This window comes from Acartia tonsa, chromosome 1, assembly GCF_053477335.1.
Source record: "Acartia tonsa isolate MP-2025a chromosome 1, ASM5347733v1, whole genome shotgun sequence".
NCBI lineage: Eukaryota > Metazoa > Arthropoda > Copepoda > Calanoida > Acartiidae > Acartia > Acartia tonsa.
The window spans coordinates 36,415,181-36,437,652 of NC_137260.1; the positions used below are offsets into that span (position 1 = coordinate 36,415,181).

At 29.8% G+C, this 22,472-nt stretch overlaps 1 protein-coding gene across 1 annotated transcript in view; it reads right to left on the bottom strand.

The window, feature by feature from the left end:
• LOC145318360 (ATP-sensitive inward rectifier potassium channel 1-like) overlaps window positions 1-13,858 on the bottom strand; it is a 54,052-nt gene extending 40,194 nt beyond the window's left edge. Inside the window, exons 1-2 of the mRNA XM_080159660.1 lie at window positions 13,685-13,858; window positions 3,936-4,067 (exon numbers count right to left, since the gene is read on the bottom strand). Coding sequence (XP_080015786.1) covers window positions 3,936-4,067; window positions 13,685-13,697 — 145 coding nt within the window. The 5' untranslated portion in view covers window positions 13,698-13,858. The remainder of the gene's footprint in view (window positions 1-3,935; window positions 4,068-13,684) is intronic.
• Window positions 13,859-22,472: the final 8,614 nt, after the last annotated feature.

Consider the following 22,472-nt stretch of genomic DNA (forward strand, 5'->3'; position numbering starts at 1 on the left):
TTCTGAATATTGAACACGATTTTTTTCCAGCTATAAAAGGCAGAAATGCATTTATAAAATGATGGAAAGGAAACATTTCCTTCATAATCCTTCGCTTAAAATTAGGTTTAAAATATATTTATTAGATAACTATATAAAACTATAAAAACTGAAATCTGTTTTATTTTCTAGTAACTACAATTTTCTTTAGAATCCCTTATCACTACATTTTTGTTTTGGAGGGTAATTAACTCGCAATTTATGATTTGATGTTCCAGGCTTTAATTACAATTTTGACGCACTTTTTCCGACAGTAAAAGATGGTTTTATGTGTAATTTTTACATGATTTATTATCTTGGTGATCTTTAATTGTATAACATTGTGTTAAGACTGTCATGGTTGTGTGGATAATTATCCGCTTGCCTATTTGTTACTTAAGAACTCTAGAACGGCTGGATCCATGAATCTTTATTACCCAAAAACGAAAAAAAAGTGGCAAAGAAGTTTTACTACGATAAACTAAAATTTTTATATTAATCCATAGATTTACATGTATATAAAGTTAATACAATTTTTAGGGGGTAATAATTTTTGCCTTTCCTTCCTCAACATATAGAAACGTCTCTAGATATAAATAATTAATTCTTTTCTGGGAGAGATTTCTCTTGGGAGGGTTTAAATATCCTCCCCCAAAATAATTATAAACCTTCCCTAGACCTATAAGTAGCTTCACTGTAAAGAAGAACCATACCAGTTCAGTGGTTAGTGAATAATAGGATTATTTATCTCTTTCAAGTCTTAACAAGCCTGTTAGATAACTTTTCTCACAAACGATGATTTCCCATTTTTTAAAAATATAAATCAATAGTTGTGTAAAATTTTAAACCACTAGTTTTTATTGTCATTTGAGTTATATTTAATTGATTTGGATGTTCGGTTGTTTATTTTTGCAAATTTCACCTCTTACAAAAAATATCCATTTCAAAGATCTTAAGCATGAAATTATTATATTATTTCATGTCAATGTCTTTTAGCAGCTTTGTGGAAACAATATTTCAGTTTTCATGGTTTCATGAGTTGAATAATCGAAACATGAGATTTTTTCCTGTACTTTTGGTAACACTGTAAACAATATTCGTTTTCGACTGTTCTCTTTTCAGGTTTAAAAGTTTATAATCTCTTTAAAAAATTCAAATTCTTATGTTGAATTATTTGGGTAAAGTCCCTTTCGTGGCAACGCCTCTTAAGTATTTTCACAGTGGCTTTTTATAGGTTATTTAAGGTAAAGGTTAGGGTAAAGTTTAGATTGCCCCGCAGGGTTAGAGCCACAGCCGGGGCTAGAAAAAGGGGAAAAGCTACCACGAAAGGGACAATACTCGAATATTTAAACGTAAAATTTAAAATTAGTTCTCTACTAACACATTAAAAACTATTTGAAGGCATAAAAATAATATTCTAATAGAAAATCTTAATACAATTTTTTTTACAGTGTAAACTATATTTGAATGAAAATTTACAGTTTTATTAGTTTAATTCATTAGATGTAACGCTTCAATTGGCATCTACTAAAATAGAGCTTTATGATCAAGAATTCTTAGGAATCTTTAAATATTTATGCTGTGCGCATACACTGTAAAAAAAATTATAAACAAATATTTGTTACATCTTTTACCTAGAATTCATCCAAACATATGGATATAAAAACTTTTCCCCCTATATGTAAACCATAATTCCAAAGTCAATTTAAGTAAATATGCCCCTTGGTTAAAGGAATCTACAATAATCTAATGTTTATCTTTCAATATATCAGTTGAATCCCATTTTAATTAAACGACTCTATCATACAGACAGGCTAAGTTCTTGGTAAGCTGTTCATTGTAAAAATGTACAATTATGCAAAATCTATAATAAGAAGGATAAGATCATCCATAAAAGTGAAATCCTAAAGTAAAATAAAAAGGTAGGAGAAACGAACATCAACACTTGTAGATATAGTGTCAGAACAATGATTTAAATAATAATCTAAATTATAAATATATAAATTTATTCGCTTTCTGAAACGTACCTTACTGTTACCCGAATCATTAATCAAAGGTTAAATTCTAAGAAGCCTAAATTGAGTTTTTAACTTTAAGAGTTAACCATTACAGACGTTCGGACGGAAGGACCGACTCTAATGATAAAAAAGCTTTGCTTTTAAACATTATATAAATAGCATATTCATACGATGAAAGCAAACTTTTTTTTTAATGTTGGTCTGTTACTGCATTATGATAAACTTTAAATATAAATCATTAAATCAAAGTTGAACAGTTGAGCGGGTGCTTCCTTTAAAAGATATTGAAGTGATGACTCTTCCTCTCTTTAAAGTTATTTTTATATTTTCTTTTATAAGTATTATTATGTGGTGGGGGGGGGGGGGGAATTCGATCTCCCCCATATTCAATTTTTAGTTAAAAAGAATGGGGATAATTTTTTTCTAGGGGCGATTTATCTCAGAAGGATGGTGGTATCCTCCCCAAAAATAGTTATACGTCTTTCTACGACCTATGAGAAGGTACATTCCAAGTGAGAATAATTTCGGTTCAGTGGTTAGCTTTCACAAAAGGATTGTAAAATTTTAATTACAGCGAAGATATTATATATAGTTGTCTGTTAAATATCTTAGTTATTTTAATATTTTACACTTTTCAAATAAAACTTTGAAGATTAAAAAAATATTTTATCGCCTTTCTTATTTCGTTGCTAATACTACAATTCTTAAAGATGAGTTTTGTTAAACGAGAACACAAATATTTTCATTATCCCGACTATTGTAGCTGTTAAAACTGTGCAGATACTTTTTATTGGAAACCTTAAATAATATATAATCAACAAATTTTAAAAAGTTTTCCTTCCATTGCTAAAGAATGTTACAAAATAAAATGGGTAAAGTAAATGGGGTTTTCCCATTAGTGGCCGGTTAAGCACCAATTAAAATTCAATAAATGTACCAAAATTTTAGAACCAACCAATGAGATGAAACGGTTTTAATTTTGGGTACAAGTGTAATTTACAGTCCAGTGTCCTCTACTTTCCTGCGGGTTTACCGATTCTGTTTTGAGAAAACCTAACTTAGGCGGTGTGCATTATGCCCGTTTGAATTTAGATATCCGAGTTATTAATAATAGGCATATCTCACATTATAACAAAAACTTGGACAAAGTCATATATAGTTATAAATCTAGAGTAATGGATAGAAAGATATTTATGTGAAATACAATGATTGTCCAGTATGAAACAAAATGTGAAATGTCTAAGTTCTGATGATTAAAGTCAGGAACTGCGACAATATTTTACAAAGAAATATCAAATATGTCGATAAAAACAGCAAATTTCATTAGATCATAGCCAATGGTTTATAGAATAATATTGCGTTTAGTGAGGATTTACAGAAAATATATTATCAGAATGCTCATTGTCACCTAAATTATTCCTTCTATTTGTTATTATAATATAAAAATAACTTCATTTGCAGTTTTGACTTTTTACTATGTATAATAATCCTAATAAAATTCCGTATTCAAGTGATTTATGTATTTTACATTCTTAATAAAATATTCAGTAACACAGTTCCCTAGTTGTCGAGTTGGTATCAACTAAAGTTGAGCCCTTAAAATATCATAACTGCCTCTAAGATTGCTACCAACTAGAAGCCTGCAAAAGGAGGCAGGTATATTCACGCCCTTAGAAAAATTTAGGTGGGTGTATAATTATATGTTCGTTTACATGTCTACTCCTACACTGCCCAATAAAAGGGTATACATACACTCCCAGCAACAAGCAACTAAATGTGCCTCCCTCACCCCTCTTAAAATTAAAAAGTTAAAGTTTGCCCATTTTCGCTAAGGAGATTGATCCACCTTAATGGTACCAACCTCTGATAATGTAACATGATGCATTAGATAAGAACTACCTGAGTTTTTAAAGCTCAATCCTCTATGTTTGCTGGTTCCATCCTGGAGGTCGTCTGGTGTCGTGGCCGTTGACTCCATGTTAATGGCCTCTGCGTCGGCATCGAGGATTTGAACCTTGGAATCTCCGTGCACTGAAAACATGAAAAAAATGTAAAGCTGAATAAATACATTTTAAAAGATTTAAAATCACACATAAAAAAACGCATTCGTTTATACAAAAAATTACGTTTACTGCTATGTCAAAAAAGTGACAAAGTTATAAAAAAGGAGAGACCAAATTCGGCCTTCAATACAGTAACATAAAAAAATCAAATTCCAAAGTTTATAATAGCTTCATTTGGTTTATCTCAACATCAAAATTTCTTATTAACAAAAAATATTGGCATATATAAGGTAATAACAATTTGCAATAGTGAAATTTTAATTTTTAACTGGCTACACCCTACAGTAAATTTGATGCAAAAATTGGCAAAAATGAATGATTTTTTTTATATATGTATGCAATTGTCATCATTTAAACTACAGCTGACAGAAAACCAAAAAATATATGTTTGAGCAAAAAACAAAAATCACATGGTATTGACTGATTTTATGATATCAAATGTAAAAACTGAAATATTTTTTTGCTCGATTCTTTCAAACGAATATGTTTGTTTTGAAAAAAAAAACATTTTTCTCCAAAAATAAAGATATATTTAGTGTAATAATATGAGTCAAATCCATTACAATATAGAAGCTGTGCTATATATGCATAATTTTCTCTGTTTCCTAGTCCTGAAAGTAGATGTCGATATAACACTTAAACAATTATTTGCAAAAAAAAACTGCAAAATAAATAAATTTTAAACCAGTATCAGGGAGGGAATAGTCAATGGTTTCATTAAATATATGGATAAAATTTGAGTATTTTGAATAGGAAAGGAAATTTTTTTCCTTATGCCAATAATAAAATGGATTGGCATAAAGTGGTACATGTCGACTATATGAACATTGAATAAAAATAAGCTTGTTGATGAATTACCAGCACACAAATTGAGTTTGACAGACATTCAACTAATTTTGGGAGCTATAATTCTAATCTAACTAAGTCAAAGTAAATAAAAAAATATGTATTTTATTTTATGTTTTGTAAATGTTTGATAATTGTTTAATATAAAATCGGAATGAATTCATTGGAAAGAAAATAAACAGAATGTCTGTTCTTTTTACTTGCCAGTAAATCATACTGCAACAATAATAAAACCATCCAAAGTAAAGGGACTATGTATTTTATCGGAAGATCTAGATTGTATTATTTCTTTTTCACAATCACATTCCCCCTACTTTTTTTGGCGGGGGTTGGTCATATTTTTCTTTTTAGAAGGGTGTTGTGTTATTACCCCCAAGAAAATAGCTTAAAACCACAGCAGGACCAGTATGTTTATTCCCTGATAAGCATACCCTTAATGGTTTAGCGTAACCAAACATACATTCGACGTTCTACTTTGTATTATATATTAGAAACATCAGAAACAGTGAACTCAGGAGGAGCTTGACTATTAAAGAAAATCCATTGTAATATTTTTTATTTCAACTGTAAACGTTACAATGCGCTCTAACATACACAAACAAATACACAATTTTACTATTCAACATTCAAACAGAACATAAGAAATGCACAACATAAAAATCAAGGACAATTATATCAATAAATATAAAAGCAATTACAATTCAGGATTTTTTTTATGAAGATAAACATTAAACTTTTAAATCTAAAATAAAAAAAATTACACCATGGCAATGTTAAATCTTTTTGACAATTTAAAGCACAGTAATATGGATTCATGGAATGATGAAAAACGTATTTATTTTTGGGTTTATGAGCAGATGTTGAGAAGGTGTAGCTAAGTAAATTTTACTTGTTTATAAAAATCTATTCAATTTATCTTTTAAATAAATCTACCATTTAAAAAAAATGATTTTAGTTTTTTTCTCTTTATTACTTGGACATAAAGACATTTAATCATGGCTAAGTTATATAGTGGCTGCGCTTTAAAAAATAATAGGATAAGAATTTCTTGATAGATACATCTGAATATGAAATGTAAAAAGTTGAATTTTCTCCCTTTGCGCTCTTTTTTTCTCTTTCTGCCTTTTATTACGGGATAAAAGGATATTCAAAATATTTTTTTGGGTGAAAATTTGTATACATCATACTTTGGCCACTGGGGCTTTGGTTTATTTTCTAAACAGTCAAATATTTTTAATTTCTTCCTAATTCTGTCCAAAAAAAATTTAATATTTTAAAAGTGAAGACGGATAATATTTAGAATTTTTATTCAGTGAAGCAACCATTCTAGCGATGCAATTTTTTCATCCTATTCCCAATTCTATATCTATTTCATTAAGTCCAAATCGATCCTAAACCAAGAAATTATGTTGTTCTTTTTTTTGTAAAGCAACATTTTAAGCCTTATTAAGATTTTGTCGTAAGCACCTTTAAACCTTTTGAAATCCTGAATTTGTTTTAGAGCGCTTCGAGCCATGGTCTAAAGCCCTTCTTTTATTTTTGCAAATCAGGTAAATTTTGATCACACCAAAAATGTGTTTTTTTTTCACTTTAAAAACATTTATTTATTTTATTCTGTGAGTTTTCACCCCCACCCCTTCCCAATTATGTTTATATAACCCCCAGGTTAATTTGTTTTAAGTGATTAAACAAAATTAAACCTGAAAAAGCTTGGACGTCTTTTTTTCCCTGGACCTGCCTTTCAATAGAAATGTAAATGGAATTTGTTTGATGTGTAGAAAGAAACACACACCAATATTTTATACATGGATATGGCACCACAAGAAAGAAACACACACTAATATTTTATACATGGATATGGCACCACAAGAAAGAAACACACACCAATATTTTATACATGGATATGGCACCACAAGAAAGAAACACAAACCAATATTTTATACATGGATATGGCACCACAAGAAAGAAACACACACTAATATTTTATACATGGATATGGCACCACAAGAAAGAAACACACACTAATATTTTATACATGGATATGGCACCACAAGAAAGAAACACACACTAATATTTTATACATGGATATGGCACCACAAGAAAGAAACACACACTAATATTTTATACATGGATATGGCACCACAAGAAAGAAACACACACCAATATTTTATACTTGGATATGGCACCACAAGAAAGAAACACACACTAATATTTTATACATGGATATGGCACCACAAGAAAGAAACACACACCAATATTTTATACATGGATATGGCACCACAAGAAAGAAACACACACCAATATTTTATACATGGATAGGGCACCACAAGAAAGAAACACACACCAATATTTTATACATGGATATGGCACCACAAGAAAGAAACACACACCAATATTTTATACATGGATATGGCACCACAAGAAAGAAACACACACTAATATTTTATACATGGATATGGCACCACAAGAAAGAAACACACACCAATATTTTATACATGGATATGGCACCACAAGAAAGAAACACACACCAATATCTTATACTTGGATATGGCACCACAAGAAAGAAACACACACCAATATTTTATACATGGATATGGCACCACAAGAAAGAAACACACACCAATATTTTATACATGGATATGGCACCACAAGAAAGAAACACAAACCAATATTTTATACATGGATATGGCACCACAAGAAAGAAACACACACTAATATTTTATACATGGATATGGCACCACAAGAAAGAAACACACACTAATATTTTATACATGGATATGGCACCACAAGAAAGAAACACACACTAATATTTTATACATGGATATGGCACCACAAGAAAGAAACACACACTAATATTTTATACATGGATATGGCACCACAAGAAAGAAACACACACCAATATTTTATACTTGGATATGGCACCACAAGAAAGAAACACACACTAATATTTTATACATGGATATGGCACCACAAGAAAGAAACACACACCAATATTTTATACATGGATATGGCACCACAAGAAAGAAACACACACCAATATTTTATACATGGATAGGGCACCACAAGAAAGAAACACACACCAATATTTTATACATGGATATGGCACCACAAGAAAGAAACACACACCAATATTTTATACATGGATATGGCACCACAAGAAAGAAACACACACTAATATTTTATACATGGATATGGCACCACAAGAAAGAAACACACACCAATATTTTATACATGGATATGGCACCACAAGAAAGAAACACACACCAATATCTTATAATTGGATATGGCACCACAAGAAAGAAACACACACCAATATTTTATACATGGATATGGCACCACAAGAAAGAAACACACACCAATATTTTATACATGGATATGGCACCACAAGAAAGAAACACACACCAATATTTTATACATGGATATGGCACCACAAGAAAGAAACACACACCAATATCTTATACTTGGATATGGCACCACAAGAAAGAAACACACACCAATATTTTATACATGGATATGGCACCACAAGAAAGAAACACACACCAATATTTTATACATGGATATGGCACCACAAGAAAGAAACACACACTAATATTTTATACATGGATATGGCACCACAAGAAAGAAACACACACCAATATCTTATACTTGGATATGGCACCACAAGAAAGAAACACACACCAATATTTTATACATGGATATGGCACCACAAGAAAGAAACACACACCAATATCTTATACTTGGATATGGCACCACAAGAAAGAAACACACACCAATATTTTATACATGGATATGGCACCACAAGAAAGAAACACACACCAATATTTTATACATGGATATGGCACCACAAGAAAGAAACACACACCAATATCTTATACTTGGATATGGCACCACAAGAAAGAAACACACACCAATATTTTATACATGGATATGGCACCACAAGAAAGAAACACACACCAATATTTTATACATGGATATGGCACCACAAGAAAGAAACACACACCAATATTTTATACATGGATATGGCACCACAAGAAAGAAACACACACCAATATCTTATACTTGGATATGGCACCACAAGAAAGAAACACACACCAATATTTTATACATGGATATGGCACCACAAGAAAGAAACACACACCAATATTTTATACATGGATATGGCACCACAAGAAAGAAACACACACCAATATCTTATACTTGGATATGGCACCACAAGAAAGAAACACACACCAATATTTTATACATGGATATGGCACCACAAGAAAGAAACACACACCAATATTTTATACATGGATATGGCACCACAAGAAAGAAACACACACCAATATCTTATACTTGGATATGGCACCACAAGAAAGAAACACACACCAATATTTTATACATGGATATGGCACCACAAGAAAGAAACACACACCAATATTTTATACATGGATATGGCACCACAAGAAAGAAACACACACCAATATTTTATACATGGATATGGCACCACAAGAAAGAAACACACACCAATATTTTATACATGGATATGGCACCACAAGAAAGAAACACACACCAATATTTTATACATAGATATGGCACCACAAGAAAGAAACACACACTAATATTTTATACATGGATATGGCACCACAAGAAAGAAACACACACCAATATTTTATACATAGATATGGCACCACAAGAAAGAAACACACACTAATATTTTATACATGGATATGGCACCACAAGAAAGAAACACACACCAATATTTTATACATAGATATGGCACCACAAGAAAGAAACACACACCAATATTTTATACATGGATATGGCACCACAAGAAAGAAACACACACCAATATTTTATACATGGATATGGCACCACAAGAAAGAAACACACACCAATATTTTATACATAGATATGGCACCACAAGAAAGAAACACACACCAATATTTTAAATATTTATTATGAATATGTGATAATGAATCATAATTAAATTATTTTTGTAAGCGAAGCTATCATTTACATCATGTTAAGCGTCTGTAAGTACCGTCGTAAAACTTTTTAGAATTAGAATATAACTTTCAAGAAATATAATTTTCCAAAATATCTTAGACTGACATGTTTGAATACAAGATAAATAACTAATTAAAATTATGAAATATTCTTGAAAACAAAATATATAATTATTAATCTAGAAATAAAACTGGGCTTTTTAAAAATAAATTTGTATTAGGCATTTTCTAAGTGTTTTCTGAAATAGGCGTTTTTTAAGTATAGCCCAAACATTAACATTTATTGAAAAGAAAATTTTATTTCAGTTTGCAGCAATTATAAATGGTGTGAAGAAAACCTCCTATTGGAAGAAATGTTCCTTGTTTTAAAAATAAAACATAAAATTATATTGCATGACAAATCTTTAAATAAAAACAAAGAAACCCACTAAATTTTGAATTTTTCATTAAGTTTATGGTTTTTAATTTTAATTTTTACAGTTGTAAAAAAAGCATAGATTATAAAATAAAAAATAGTAATAAAATTATAGAAAGGTAAAAAATATTTCATATGAAGAAATTAACAAAGAGCCTTTTTAGATGCTAAAAATAACTTAAGTAAGACAGAGATTTAAGTCTTATGTTAAAGGCCAAGCTGTCGCCAATATATATTAAAATAAAGTGATTTGTATTTGCTTGTTAATGTTATAGTATTCGTAGACTTCTGATACTTTCTGATGATGATTATAATATGACGGTGCAAGGTTTCAAAAGAAAATGGACGATTAATTGGTGTACATCTTCAGTTAGGATAAACAAAATTACCCCTTTTGAAGATCAAAATTGTTCGTTGAAACGTTTGATACTACTAGTTATGAACTAGTCATCTTTTGTCATTTGATGCTTGCTTTCTTCCTGTGGAGGCCCTCTTAAAGCCATAATGACCACTTTGCAGGGAAAATTTTCTCCTTTAATATTTATAATAAAATCTTGTAATTTGAATTCATGTTCAATTTTGCTGCCAACAAATTAGATTATACTTTTCTTTTCAACAAGGATGATCAACTACAAAGTAAGAATATCTAAAGCAGTAATCTAGGTTGAAATGTGTACGCTTTCGAGATTTTAAAAAAAGACCTTAAGGTTCAGAGTAAAGTTATAGATAGCACCAATATTAATAATTGATTTTTCGGGGCAACATATCGTAGTAATGATGATTTTTATATCTGCCTCCCAAATATTATTTCAGATTTATTTCGCTTGTTAATTTACCTTATTCTTGCCATGGAAAAGTCACAATCATAAAAGCAACAATAAACGTTTTACTATCCTTGTTTGGGACAAACTCGGACACGCTACTAAGCTGATAACAAGTAAATTTTTTACACTTTATGACAGTTTTATAAACTATATTGTAAGGCAGCTTTGCTTCTACGAAGAAAGATATGGATCAAGGATTTTTCCAAAGAATTTGAGGAAAAATTACAATAATTTTACCCAGGCTAAGAATAATATTTTATTTCTCAGACCAAATTTTTAAAGGGCTGTTAAATTTTACTTTGTGTTGCATATAAAACGTTATTTTAAAATTTATTTGTACTCAAAGTTTAACTCAAAGGTTTTTTGTTTGTTTTTTTGTCTGTTTAGATGCTATTTGATTATAAGCTTTAGGTAGATGTATAGCTATTTAAAAAAAAAAAATTCTCTATACTTTCAAAGGGGTTGTGCTTTTTAAAACGTAACAACTTCCTTGGCTGTTAATGGGAGCTGTAGAAGGCTGTCAAGGGGAGTGGATCCCTCGGTGCATGTATCCGCCCCCCCCCCTCCTTAATTGTTCTAGGGAGGTGGATTGATTCTTCTAGTTTTACACCTTTGGATGTTGTCATCCATGTTATCAATAATTTGTAAATAAAGATATTTAGAATCCAATATCAATAATATTTTTGTCTACAACAATTTATTTCCTTAGATTTAAAGTATTAATCAGAATTGGTTTTTTTGGGGAAAAAACACAGGAAAAATAATATTTTTTTTGTATAAAGATTATTTTAAAATCTTATTTGTCAAAAACCAAAAACATATACAACAGTCTTTAATAAGTGCCAATCTTAAAAAAACTTTAAAGGTTTTCTTTTAAGGTTTGCTTCAATGAAAAAAAATGTTAGCAAAATTATGAACATTTCAAGGAAACGATCCAACAGTTTTATTTTAGAAAACACTCGCATAGCATTTTATTCATTTTTACTGATCAAGGTTGTTCAAAGATCAAACAAACAATTGGCAGATGTGTCCAATTAAAATAGCAAACAAGGTTATTGTCAAAATAGCAATTAAAACTCTAGTAACGGTTCCCTCTGGCATAAATGGGCCTCTGTATTCGCTAGGAGATGGTTGAGGCAGTAATTAAACTAAAATAAACAATCCTAGGAATAATTTAAAGCCGACCCTAGGAGAGAACTTATTCGGATAAGTGATTAGCGAGATCGTAACGGCCAAACAAAAACCAAAAAATATAGAATAGGGTTTCTAAATTATACTTAGAACCCTTGATAAACCAAAACAACCCTCCATTTTTGGCTTATAAGCAAAAGGCAAACTTTACGATAAATTAAAAAGATACTAAATTTAAGATCAAGCCCAGTGTTTTAATTAAACCTGTAGAAGACCTATTCGTATTCGTTGGCCAATATTCTAGATAGCTTAATGGACTTTCACACACCTCTTTAATACAGGATATAAAACCAAACAAAAATATGAAAAAGTAAAATGTTTTGACTGTAAAATGTATGAAATTTGCTTAACTGCCTTCACACCCAATTGATATGGAAACTATTTGTTGACTAAATTTAGATTCAGATATTAAAAGATTGCTTATAACAAACAATGTGTCATGTTAATTTGACATATCTTCATATGCTATTAAAAAGTATAGAATTTGCATGCATATCAAGTTTATTTGGTCTATTGTATTTTTATCTTATCGTGTCAATCTTTTGAGGCTCAAAATAAGTATTTCAAAATAAATTTGTAAACTGGATTATTATGTATGATGACATTCTTGTTTTCAATTGATTTGAAATGTCAATTAAATTTCTAAAATTAAATTCATCAAATTGTGAAAATGTGTACTTTAGTGTGCAAATTTAGTTATATCTTGTACAGCATAAACTGTAATATATAGTACCTGTATAAAGATATGGGCATAAAGCTAACGCTGTGTAATTTTTTAAGTTTTAAAAGCGAAGCTTTTCTATATTTATAGGGTCGGTCCTTCCGTCCGTACGTCAGTCCGAGACAGATAGCTTTTTTGTTAAATCATGTTAGAATTGTCCTATCGATTTCAGACTTTGTATGATGATTCCTGTAGTAGTAAGGTACGATTTAGAAAGTGTAGCAACTCTATAATCGTTACCAGAATGTCCATACGTCCATTTTAAACATGTTGATTTTTTTACTCTTTTAACAACAATTTTTTATGTGGTAAAATCATCCGATTGATCTGATTTTTAGATTACTGATTCGTATTAGAATAAGGTACAATATTTTGAGCGAATCATTTCTATAATCAAGTCCGAAAATGTCAGTATGTCCTCAAACAGAATTCTGTATTTAAGAAGTTTTGTAACAAATTTACGTCTAATTTTGTCAAAACTTATATATTCACATTTTGTATATTTAGTTCTGGCACTCTACAAGAGTTAATGTTTGTCTGTCATACCGTTTCAGAGCTTCGCTTTTATGCGTGTTGTCATCCTTGTTTAATTGCAATTACCTGATTGTGACATTTTTAAAATCACTTAAATTCACTAATTTAAAAAAACCTTAAAAACAAACAAAAAATAAAAGGAAAAAAAATTCAAATTAATAGATGAATTTATAAAATTACTATTAATATGGCACTCTTTACATACAACTGACAATTGTTGACTTTACAAAAAATGGTTTCAACTAAAAACATGTAACATGCACACGCACAGTGTAAAAATGCGACTTTAGAGAGGAGGAAAAGCGCTTATGGTAGGAAAACGCATGAAAGCAATGAAATTAATCACTCATGCACGAATAAACAAGTGCGTGCTGACCATCCATAGCGTAACTGTCGTTATTAATTTTAGATTAGTAATTAATCGTTTTGGTATTCCGTGTAAATATTTTAATCATTTGATGCTTTATTCGGAAGAGATAAAACGAAACTTGCAAAAACTAGTAGAGTAATAAACGCATCGTACTATAGACAGCTTTCAGCAGGGAATATAATTAAGATGAAAAGGGAATAATTTTGAATCTACGGTATTACCTTATGAATGGATCATTATATTAATTATCCATTCTTAAGTACTGCACTATAAAGAAGATTTAGATTATGATGTAGAGCAAATTTTAGAGTATTTGCTCTTTTGAAAAAAATAGTTGTTTCTCCTATGTTTAATGTTTATGTCCCCTCCCAAAGTGCTACACAGTATATGCGTTTATGAATAATCGAGATAGTAATTATAGAGAATTTATATTCTGATCTATATTTAGGCTTTTTTTTGGTGTGATTATTAATCTAAAATTTGCTTTAATTTCAGTTGGATATATATCAACAGGCCATGAACTGTAAAGAAAAAATTGTATTCATCCCAATTCAAAACTGAAATATAAATAACTAGTGGCTGCGCCCATAGCATATAGGTGCTCTATTTTTGAAGGGATATGCATGGAAAGGCAGAAAAATAGCCTAAAACAATACCCGGAATTATTTATAAAAATAAAATAGCCTAAAACCATTTCAGGACCTATAAGCAGCTTCAATGTAAAGAATAACAATATCTTATGAGCGGTTAGCGAGATCTTTCGCTACAGACAAAAAAAAGCTTACTACTTTAAATAATAAGATATACAATTGTTTTCCATTAAAGTATCTAGGATCTGCAGATTATTAAACCATTTAAGTAACTTAATGCCTGTCTGTCTTTGTGTATCGAAATATAACGCTAACCACTGAACCAATATGGTTCTCATTTAGAATGCAACTTCTCATTGGTCCTGGGTAGGCTTGTAACAATGTTGGGGGATGGTGATACCTCCAAGAGAAATTTTACCCTTTACTCCAATTATGTTTACTTTTTCTTTTTAGAACCAATATTGTAACTTGAAACTGGAGTTGTCGACTTACAACCCCCATTGCACCTAGAAGCCTCTAGAAGTGCAGCGACTAGTATAATATATATGGTTCTATAAGTATTATCTCTCTTTTATTACTTTTTACAGAGCCGAAAGTTTTATAAACCTAATTTCAAACATGCATATGTTGGAAAAGTGCGCGGCGAAAAATCAATTGAAAAAATGTATATTAACTAACTGCCCAGTGATATGTGGCATGTTTTGTGTGTTGGCTTAATGAATTGAATTGAATTCATAAAAATTTTCATATATTAGTTTCTACGGATTAATAGGCTTTAAACATGAGTGTCTGATTTTTTTTTGTTTAAAACACATCAGTTAAAAACAAACAGCGTGAAATTCATATGGTTTTTGCTTATTCTTACAAAAATCATTTGTTTTCCACCTTTCAAATTAAGAATTATGTACAGATCCAAAGATACATGGATACGTAAAAAAGAAAAAAAAGTAACACCAAGAAACTTTTTTGTGCCAACAGCTTATATCTATTATATAAAGCAGTACGTTTATTTTTAATTTTTAGCTTAAGATTTCGATAACTACTGAACCAATCGGAAGCTCTTTATAGTCCCTATAAAAAATTACGTCATACAATACAAATGACCGATGATAGGCCAATACACAGATTTTAATTGACCAAAGGTAGGCCAGCATGACGTCATTTTTATAGGCACTGTATAAAGCTTCAATTCAAATCACTGAGTTCTCAATTCAAGCTTAACATTAGTCCCGAGATGGTTTTAGGCTATTTTCTCCCCTTTCCTACCCTTTCTACTACAGAGCCCCTAGATACTTGGTGCGCAGCTGCTAGAACATTAAAAAGTAACAATTTCTCTTATGTTCTTTAGTATTTAAAAACAACCAACATAAATATAAAAATAACTTCTATTAACTTTTCCATATATCCTAATATTAGAAATGCTATTTCCCCAAAAAATATGACAATAAAACTTTAAATAAATGTGTACATTAATAACAGAATTTACGTACTTATTTTTAATTTTACGGTTTAATGCTATTAAGCATTTTTATCAGTAGACACTAGCATAAAAACGTTGACAAATTTTAAGTTAGAATTTGTATTGAAAATTGCAAGAATTTTTATTTATCAGTAGGAAACGGCTGTTATTATAACTATCCTACTAGCGGATACGCCTTAGAGGTCTCTAGTGGCACTTTAAATGTTTTTTTTTAAAAAAATAATACGATACCTATCTATGATGCTTTCAAGTCTCTACGATACCTTGCTATGTTGCGTATAAGTAAAAAAATTAGTTTTTTTAATTCCCTTGGGAGGGTGATGGTACTTTCCCCCAAAATAGATATACACCTTCTCGGGATCTATGAGAAGCTACCCTGTAAAGGAGAATCATATCGATTCTTCGGTGCAAACATACATACAGACAAACACACAAACAGACATCCTGTTACTTTAGTATAAGGATTATAGAAAGTAAAAGTTTGAAGCTTAATATTTCAATAACTAATAAACTGATTGGTTTCTCCTTTTTAGGGAAGCTTCAGAGAGGTCCCGGGATGGTTTTAGGTTGTTCGATTTTTGATTTAAGCTTTAGTATGATTTTATGCCTTTTTCTTAATTACCCCATTGATTAAAGAGCCTTTAGACGGTAGGGGCACAACAGCTAGAAATGTTCAAGAATATTAAGCCATGCAAAATTGTAACCAGTAGTTCTATAAATTATACGATAGATATATATCTATTTCAAATTTAGTTAAAGCAATCAATTTTTCATTATCTTGTTAAATCAAAATATTGCAAATAAGCAATTTTTAAAAAATCAAACCATTAATTTTGATTTAGTTTTTAGACAAATTGTATTTTAATGAGTCTAAAGATAAAAAAGTATTATGCAATAAAATCGCAGCTTGAATTGTTCAAACTTCAATGATTTCACTTTTTTTTAAATGCACAAAAATTCCTTAAATCTCATTCTTTTTTTATTTTTCAAATTGAGACAGACTAATTAGGATTTAGAAAATATTCTTTTTCATAAGCAATATTTTGTTTTATCATTATTTTTAAAAGATACTTTCAAGATATCATCGTTTATCAAAAAATTTTGTGAATGTTGATTATTAAAAATCTAAGGTGAATTTAATTTAATTTTTGTTAATCAAAACAGCCATACAAAGCCACATGTAATTGTTGATGTACATCACATATGATGATTAACATAGTTTTTAGACACTGCTAGTTTTAACCAGCAAATTAAGATTTACTTAAATTTTCCAAAGATTTAAACCTACAAATGCAGCTTTTACCAACAACAAAATTAATTCGGGAAAAAACTCACGAAACCTAAACGTATTTTCAGCTGTCGTATGGGGGCAACGCATAGTAGAATTGACCATCTCTCCATCTGCCACCAAATATTACTTTAGATTTATTTCGCTTGTTGGTTATACCTTACCTGTAACAAATGAGATAACGTGTTTGTTAAACTGTTTTTAACCTATTTTTAAAACGTACATAAAAAATATACTATGACACCAGTAGAATGAGACTGCAGAGCCTAAATTTGAATTAAGTCCCGAATAAACTTTTTTTGGGGAATTTAAATATTAATTTTTACTGTTGCCGTGATCATTTTGACCGAAGCAAAAGGTCTTTTTTTTATTTGGGTAAAATTCGTAGCTTTTAGAGTTTTTGTTGCTTCATAAATATTGTATTCTGGTATAGAGTAAAATTAGGCCTTATGATTTTACTATAAAAATTCACTAAAAAAGTTAATTCTTTATAATATATCAACGAATTAACATTAACATGTTTGTGTTCTCTCACTTATTTTAAAAACATAAAAAATGGCTGTAAAGGGTTAAATGACAACAAATGTTTATGCAATACAACAAATTTATTTTTGTCACATATACAAATGTGTTATAAAATAAGATTATTCAAACTTATCTTTTAAAATAATTTTAAAAGGTATGTATCTTTTATGTGTATGGTTTTCATTCTTTTCATTTTAATTAAATAAAAAATATTTAACTACATTGGAAATATGTCACTTTGTGAAAACACTCTTTTTTAGAATTGTAAAGAATTATATAAAACAAGACTTCTTATTGGTTAGATTTCAGAATTATTTGTTTTATTGTAAATGTTAGATTTTTCAATGAAATTAGTTGTTTTAGAAAAAAAATTATTTCCAATGAACAGAGTAATGTTTTTTTATTGTATCAATATAAAGTGAATTATATAAAAATGTTCTGTAAGCCACAATATTACCCGAAGTAAAAAAAGAGCTTTTGCTTCGGTCAAAATGATTACAGCAACACTAAAAATTAATTTTTAAATCCCCCCAAAAAAATTTATTGGGGACTTAATTCAAAATTTGGGCTCTGCAGTCTGATTCTATAGGTGTCCTAGTATATTTTTGACCCCCCATTCAAAAATAGGTTAAAAACAGTTTAAGCTTTGGTCACGAGCATAAGGAAAAAGGATAAGAGGATGAATACTCACCCCCTTTTCATGGTAAAATACTACTTCCCCATCCCTAAATTTCTAAAGAGAATTTAGCAGACGAAAATCAAAAGCCGCCCAGGGCTTTTTGTATGTCAATCATAAATAATAATGTGAATAAAAAGAAAAGCGATATTTAACAAACAGCCGTGGGCGGTCAGAATCAGCTGAATGTTTATTATGAAAAAAATTTCCCCTTTTAAGAAATGAAAGGATTCATCTTTCATGAACAATTTTTGTTAAATAAAAATAAATTCTTTGTGATTTTTAATTAAAACATTAAAACGACAATATCTAAAAGTAAAAAGTAAAACAAATATTTTTTTAGATTTTGTTATTTTAGTATTTTTTTACAGGGAGTAAGGGAGGGGACAATGGATCGAATATTCAATTTTTAGGAGTCTCAGACTTTGGGGACTGGCTTAAAGGGAACATGCAAGAATTTAGCAGTTTCTAACCAATCTTGGGGACCAATTATGAATGACGTCACGCAAAATCATGCATAATCTCGCGGCAAACTAGCGCGTCAACAAAAAGATAAACAATAACAAGCAGACAGAATATTTTGATTTTGAAAATTATTTTGTAAATTGAATCATTACATTTTTATATCTAATTCTTGTTTAATGTTAATTCATTCCGATTAGTGCGTTGTAGAAAGAAATTATATTAAGATTATTAGTTATTATGAGCAAAGCCTTCCTATAATTAGGTCCCGCACATTTGTACGTCCGTAACGGTTAGCTCTTTTCGTTACTTTAGACATGTTAGATGTTTCTTATTGATTTAATGTAAAGGCAAAAGTTTTTTGTCTTTAGCTTAATATTTCTGTAATTAATGATCCGATTAATTTCAAAATTTTAGGGAAAATTCACGAAGTCCTGAGTTGTTCAAGGTTTGTTTATCATTAAAATCTCAAGATGGTGTTATTTTATTTTTCTGTCCTGGATGCTAGGAGCGCAGCTACCAGTTATCCTAAGATATGTTACTTAAACCTTAAGATCTTTAAAATTAAGATGTACTTATGTTCTCAACTATTTTATTTATGTAGTATGAAATTTTGGCGCAAGGTATCTCATTTTTATTTCGTTAAATGAAATAACTTGAGTTAAAAGTTCTGTAGGAAGGTAATTGTTTTAGTAAGTTTTGTAATATAATTATTTAAAGGCTTTTTCATGTCTAAGCTTTTTAATAAATACAATAAAAAAATTTGGGTAAAAGATGTTGTAAAAGTAAAATGGTATGTTTCCTTAATTTTCCGAAGTTCAAATAATAACAATTATGAAAATGAATTGTAAACAAGGGTTTTGATCTCTAGAATCAAAGGCTTGTAGTAAAGCATCAGTTTAAGGATGGTGCATTTCGAATTAAAAACAATTCAAAAAGTCAAAAATTTCCACTAAAGGTTGCTATATTGCAAATACTTGTTTTATCCGGAAATATCTGGGTTTTCAACCTTAAAGGGTTACAACTATAAAATTGAATTAACTGCCCATTGTCCCCTCCCTTACTCCCTGATTTTTTTATATTTAATAACAAAATTTTCTTTTTATTTTTAATATTTAAATATTTTTGAAAATTCGATTATTTGTTATCTTATAAACTTTGGGAACTTTTATTAAATTTGGATAGTTGATTCATATCAGCAGTGTCCAAACTTTTTAACCAGTAATCTAAACATAAAGAAGGGGAAATTTTTTAAATCAAAATTTTGGATAAATATCAATTTATCCTCCATGTGTTATACATTTGGGTCCCTGGAATATACATTTAATATATGTTTTACATAAATTAAAGTTTGTTAAACAGTAGGGTAGTTGAAATGTAAATGATAAATAGAGTGGAAATTATAAAAAAAAATTGTAAATTTTCTAAAATAAGTTATTCACTTGAAACTTTTCTCTCAAAATACACCAAATAATTTGGATCAAAATAAGTTTATTAGATAGAAAGCTGAAACTTTTAAAATGATTCTGTTGAATAATAAGTATCTACTCTATAACACTAGGTCATTTCGCTTTGTAATGCTACAAGCGGACTCTAGGGGCACTTGAGACAGGGATAATTGAATTGGATAATCCAATTTCTTAATTTCGATTTTTAAAGAAAAAGTAAAAAAAAAATTCGGGGGGGGGAATTTTTTTTTTTTTTTTTGGGGGGGGAGGGGTGTCCCCCCATTTTTAATTTTAGTTAAAAAAATTTAATTTAAAACTTTTTTTTCGGGGGGATAATTTTTTCTTGTGGCGATTTCTTTTGAGAGGGTGGTGGTACCCTTCCCCAAAATAGTTATAAATCTTACCGGGACCTATAAGAAGCTACCCTGTTAAGGAGAACCCGATCGGTTCAGCAGTTATCGAGATCCTTCGTTACAAACAGACAAAACTGACAGTCAGACATCGTTCTACTTTGTATTGTAGATAGGAATCTAAAATTTCAATAGGTAAGATATGGTTTTCTCCTTCTCTATTTAAGATAGAGCACTGATATTTTTAATGCAGATTTTTCTGACCAATGCAAATCCACACTAAATACTTGGTCTGTCGGTCTGTCTTTACTATCTAAAATGCATCAAAGTATGATTTTTCTCAGCTGCTATTAAATATAAACTGCTAAAATTTGATGTGATGACTCGCACGACCATTGACCATTTGTACTACAAGTTCTTAAGACTTTCAGTATTTCTGTTAAACTGTGTTTATGTTGACCTTTGAGATAAATTAGTTATACCTACAGCTTTAGATAGATACATACCTACATATTGGTAATTACTGAAACATATTTTACTTGAATATAGATTTAAAAATCCTATAACTAAATCAATAAAATTTTAATGTAGATTCTCTGTTCTAGTAAACCCTTTATAATATTAAGTCCTTACTATCATATGTTAATACATTAAGTTGAATCAAAGTTTGTAGCTTAGATTTCACAATTTTTATACAAACTTGTGTGATAATGAGTAAAGTTCATGATATCCCCGTTTTTAAAATTGACCAAAGACTTTAGACCTCTTTAATTCAGATTATAATTTATATACCCAAGCAAAATTTAATCATTCCAATGAAATACTTAAAAGGTGATTAAATTACTTGATTCATATGTTGGCCACGTCAATTAATCTCTTGTTAAAACCCGACGAATGATTAAACAAACATAATATGATATAAATTGGGCTAGTACCTAAAGTCTTTGAAATTTGTCAATAAATTGTCCCCTCCCTTCCTCCCTGTGTACTTCTACTTGGTAAACAATAAGAAATAATACATTCTTATCCCCGGAAAAATCAGCTTTGATTAGACGAACACAATCTCTACTAGATCAGAAATGTGGAAGATTGTAAAACTACTAAAATATAGGATCTTTCTAAACTAATTACATAGACATAAATTGCGACTTACTTAGAGTTAATAATGTTAAAAATGTTCAAGATTCTAATGACTTGAATCTTTGCCTCCAAGAGCGGAGTTTGTGATACCCTCACAATTATTGTTTTTGTTGAATATTACTTATTTTTTACTAATTCAAGCATTGATTTGCTGCTAAAAATTTATTTTGTCATTTGCAATAATTCAATTTAAGCCATGATCTATATTATTCCAATTGATTAAAAACTTCTATATCCAAGGGACCAAAAGGATGACAATGGTCTATAAATCAATGTGCAAGCCGAATAATGATACACAAAATTACCCTTTCTGTAGATTACATTGAATTGTTGAAATGTTAAGACACTTAACTTAATAAAATGCTAAAACAAGATTCAATAAAAGTCCCAAAAGTTGTTAAGCCAAAGAATACAAATAAGTTATTGTAAAGCTTTTGAGACTAGTAAAACTATCAGCCGAATGTTTTCTCCCTCCCTGTATTTATCCAATTAACCCTTAACGGTCGGGGGGGGGGGGGGGGGGGC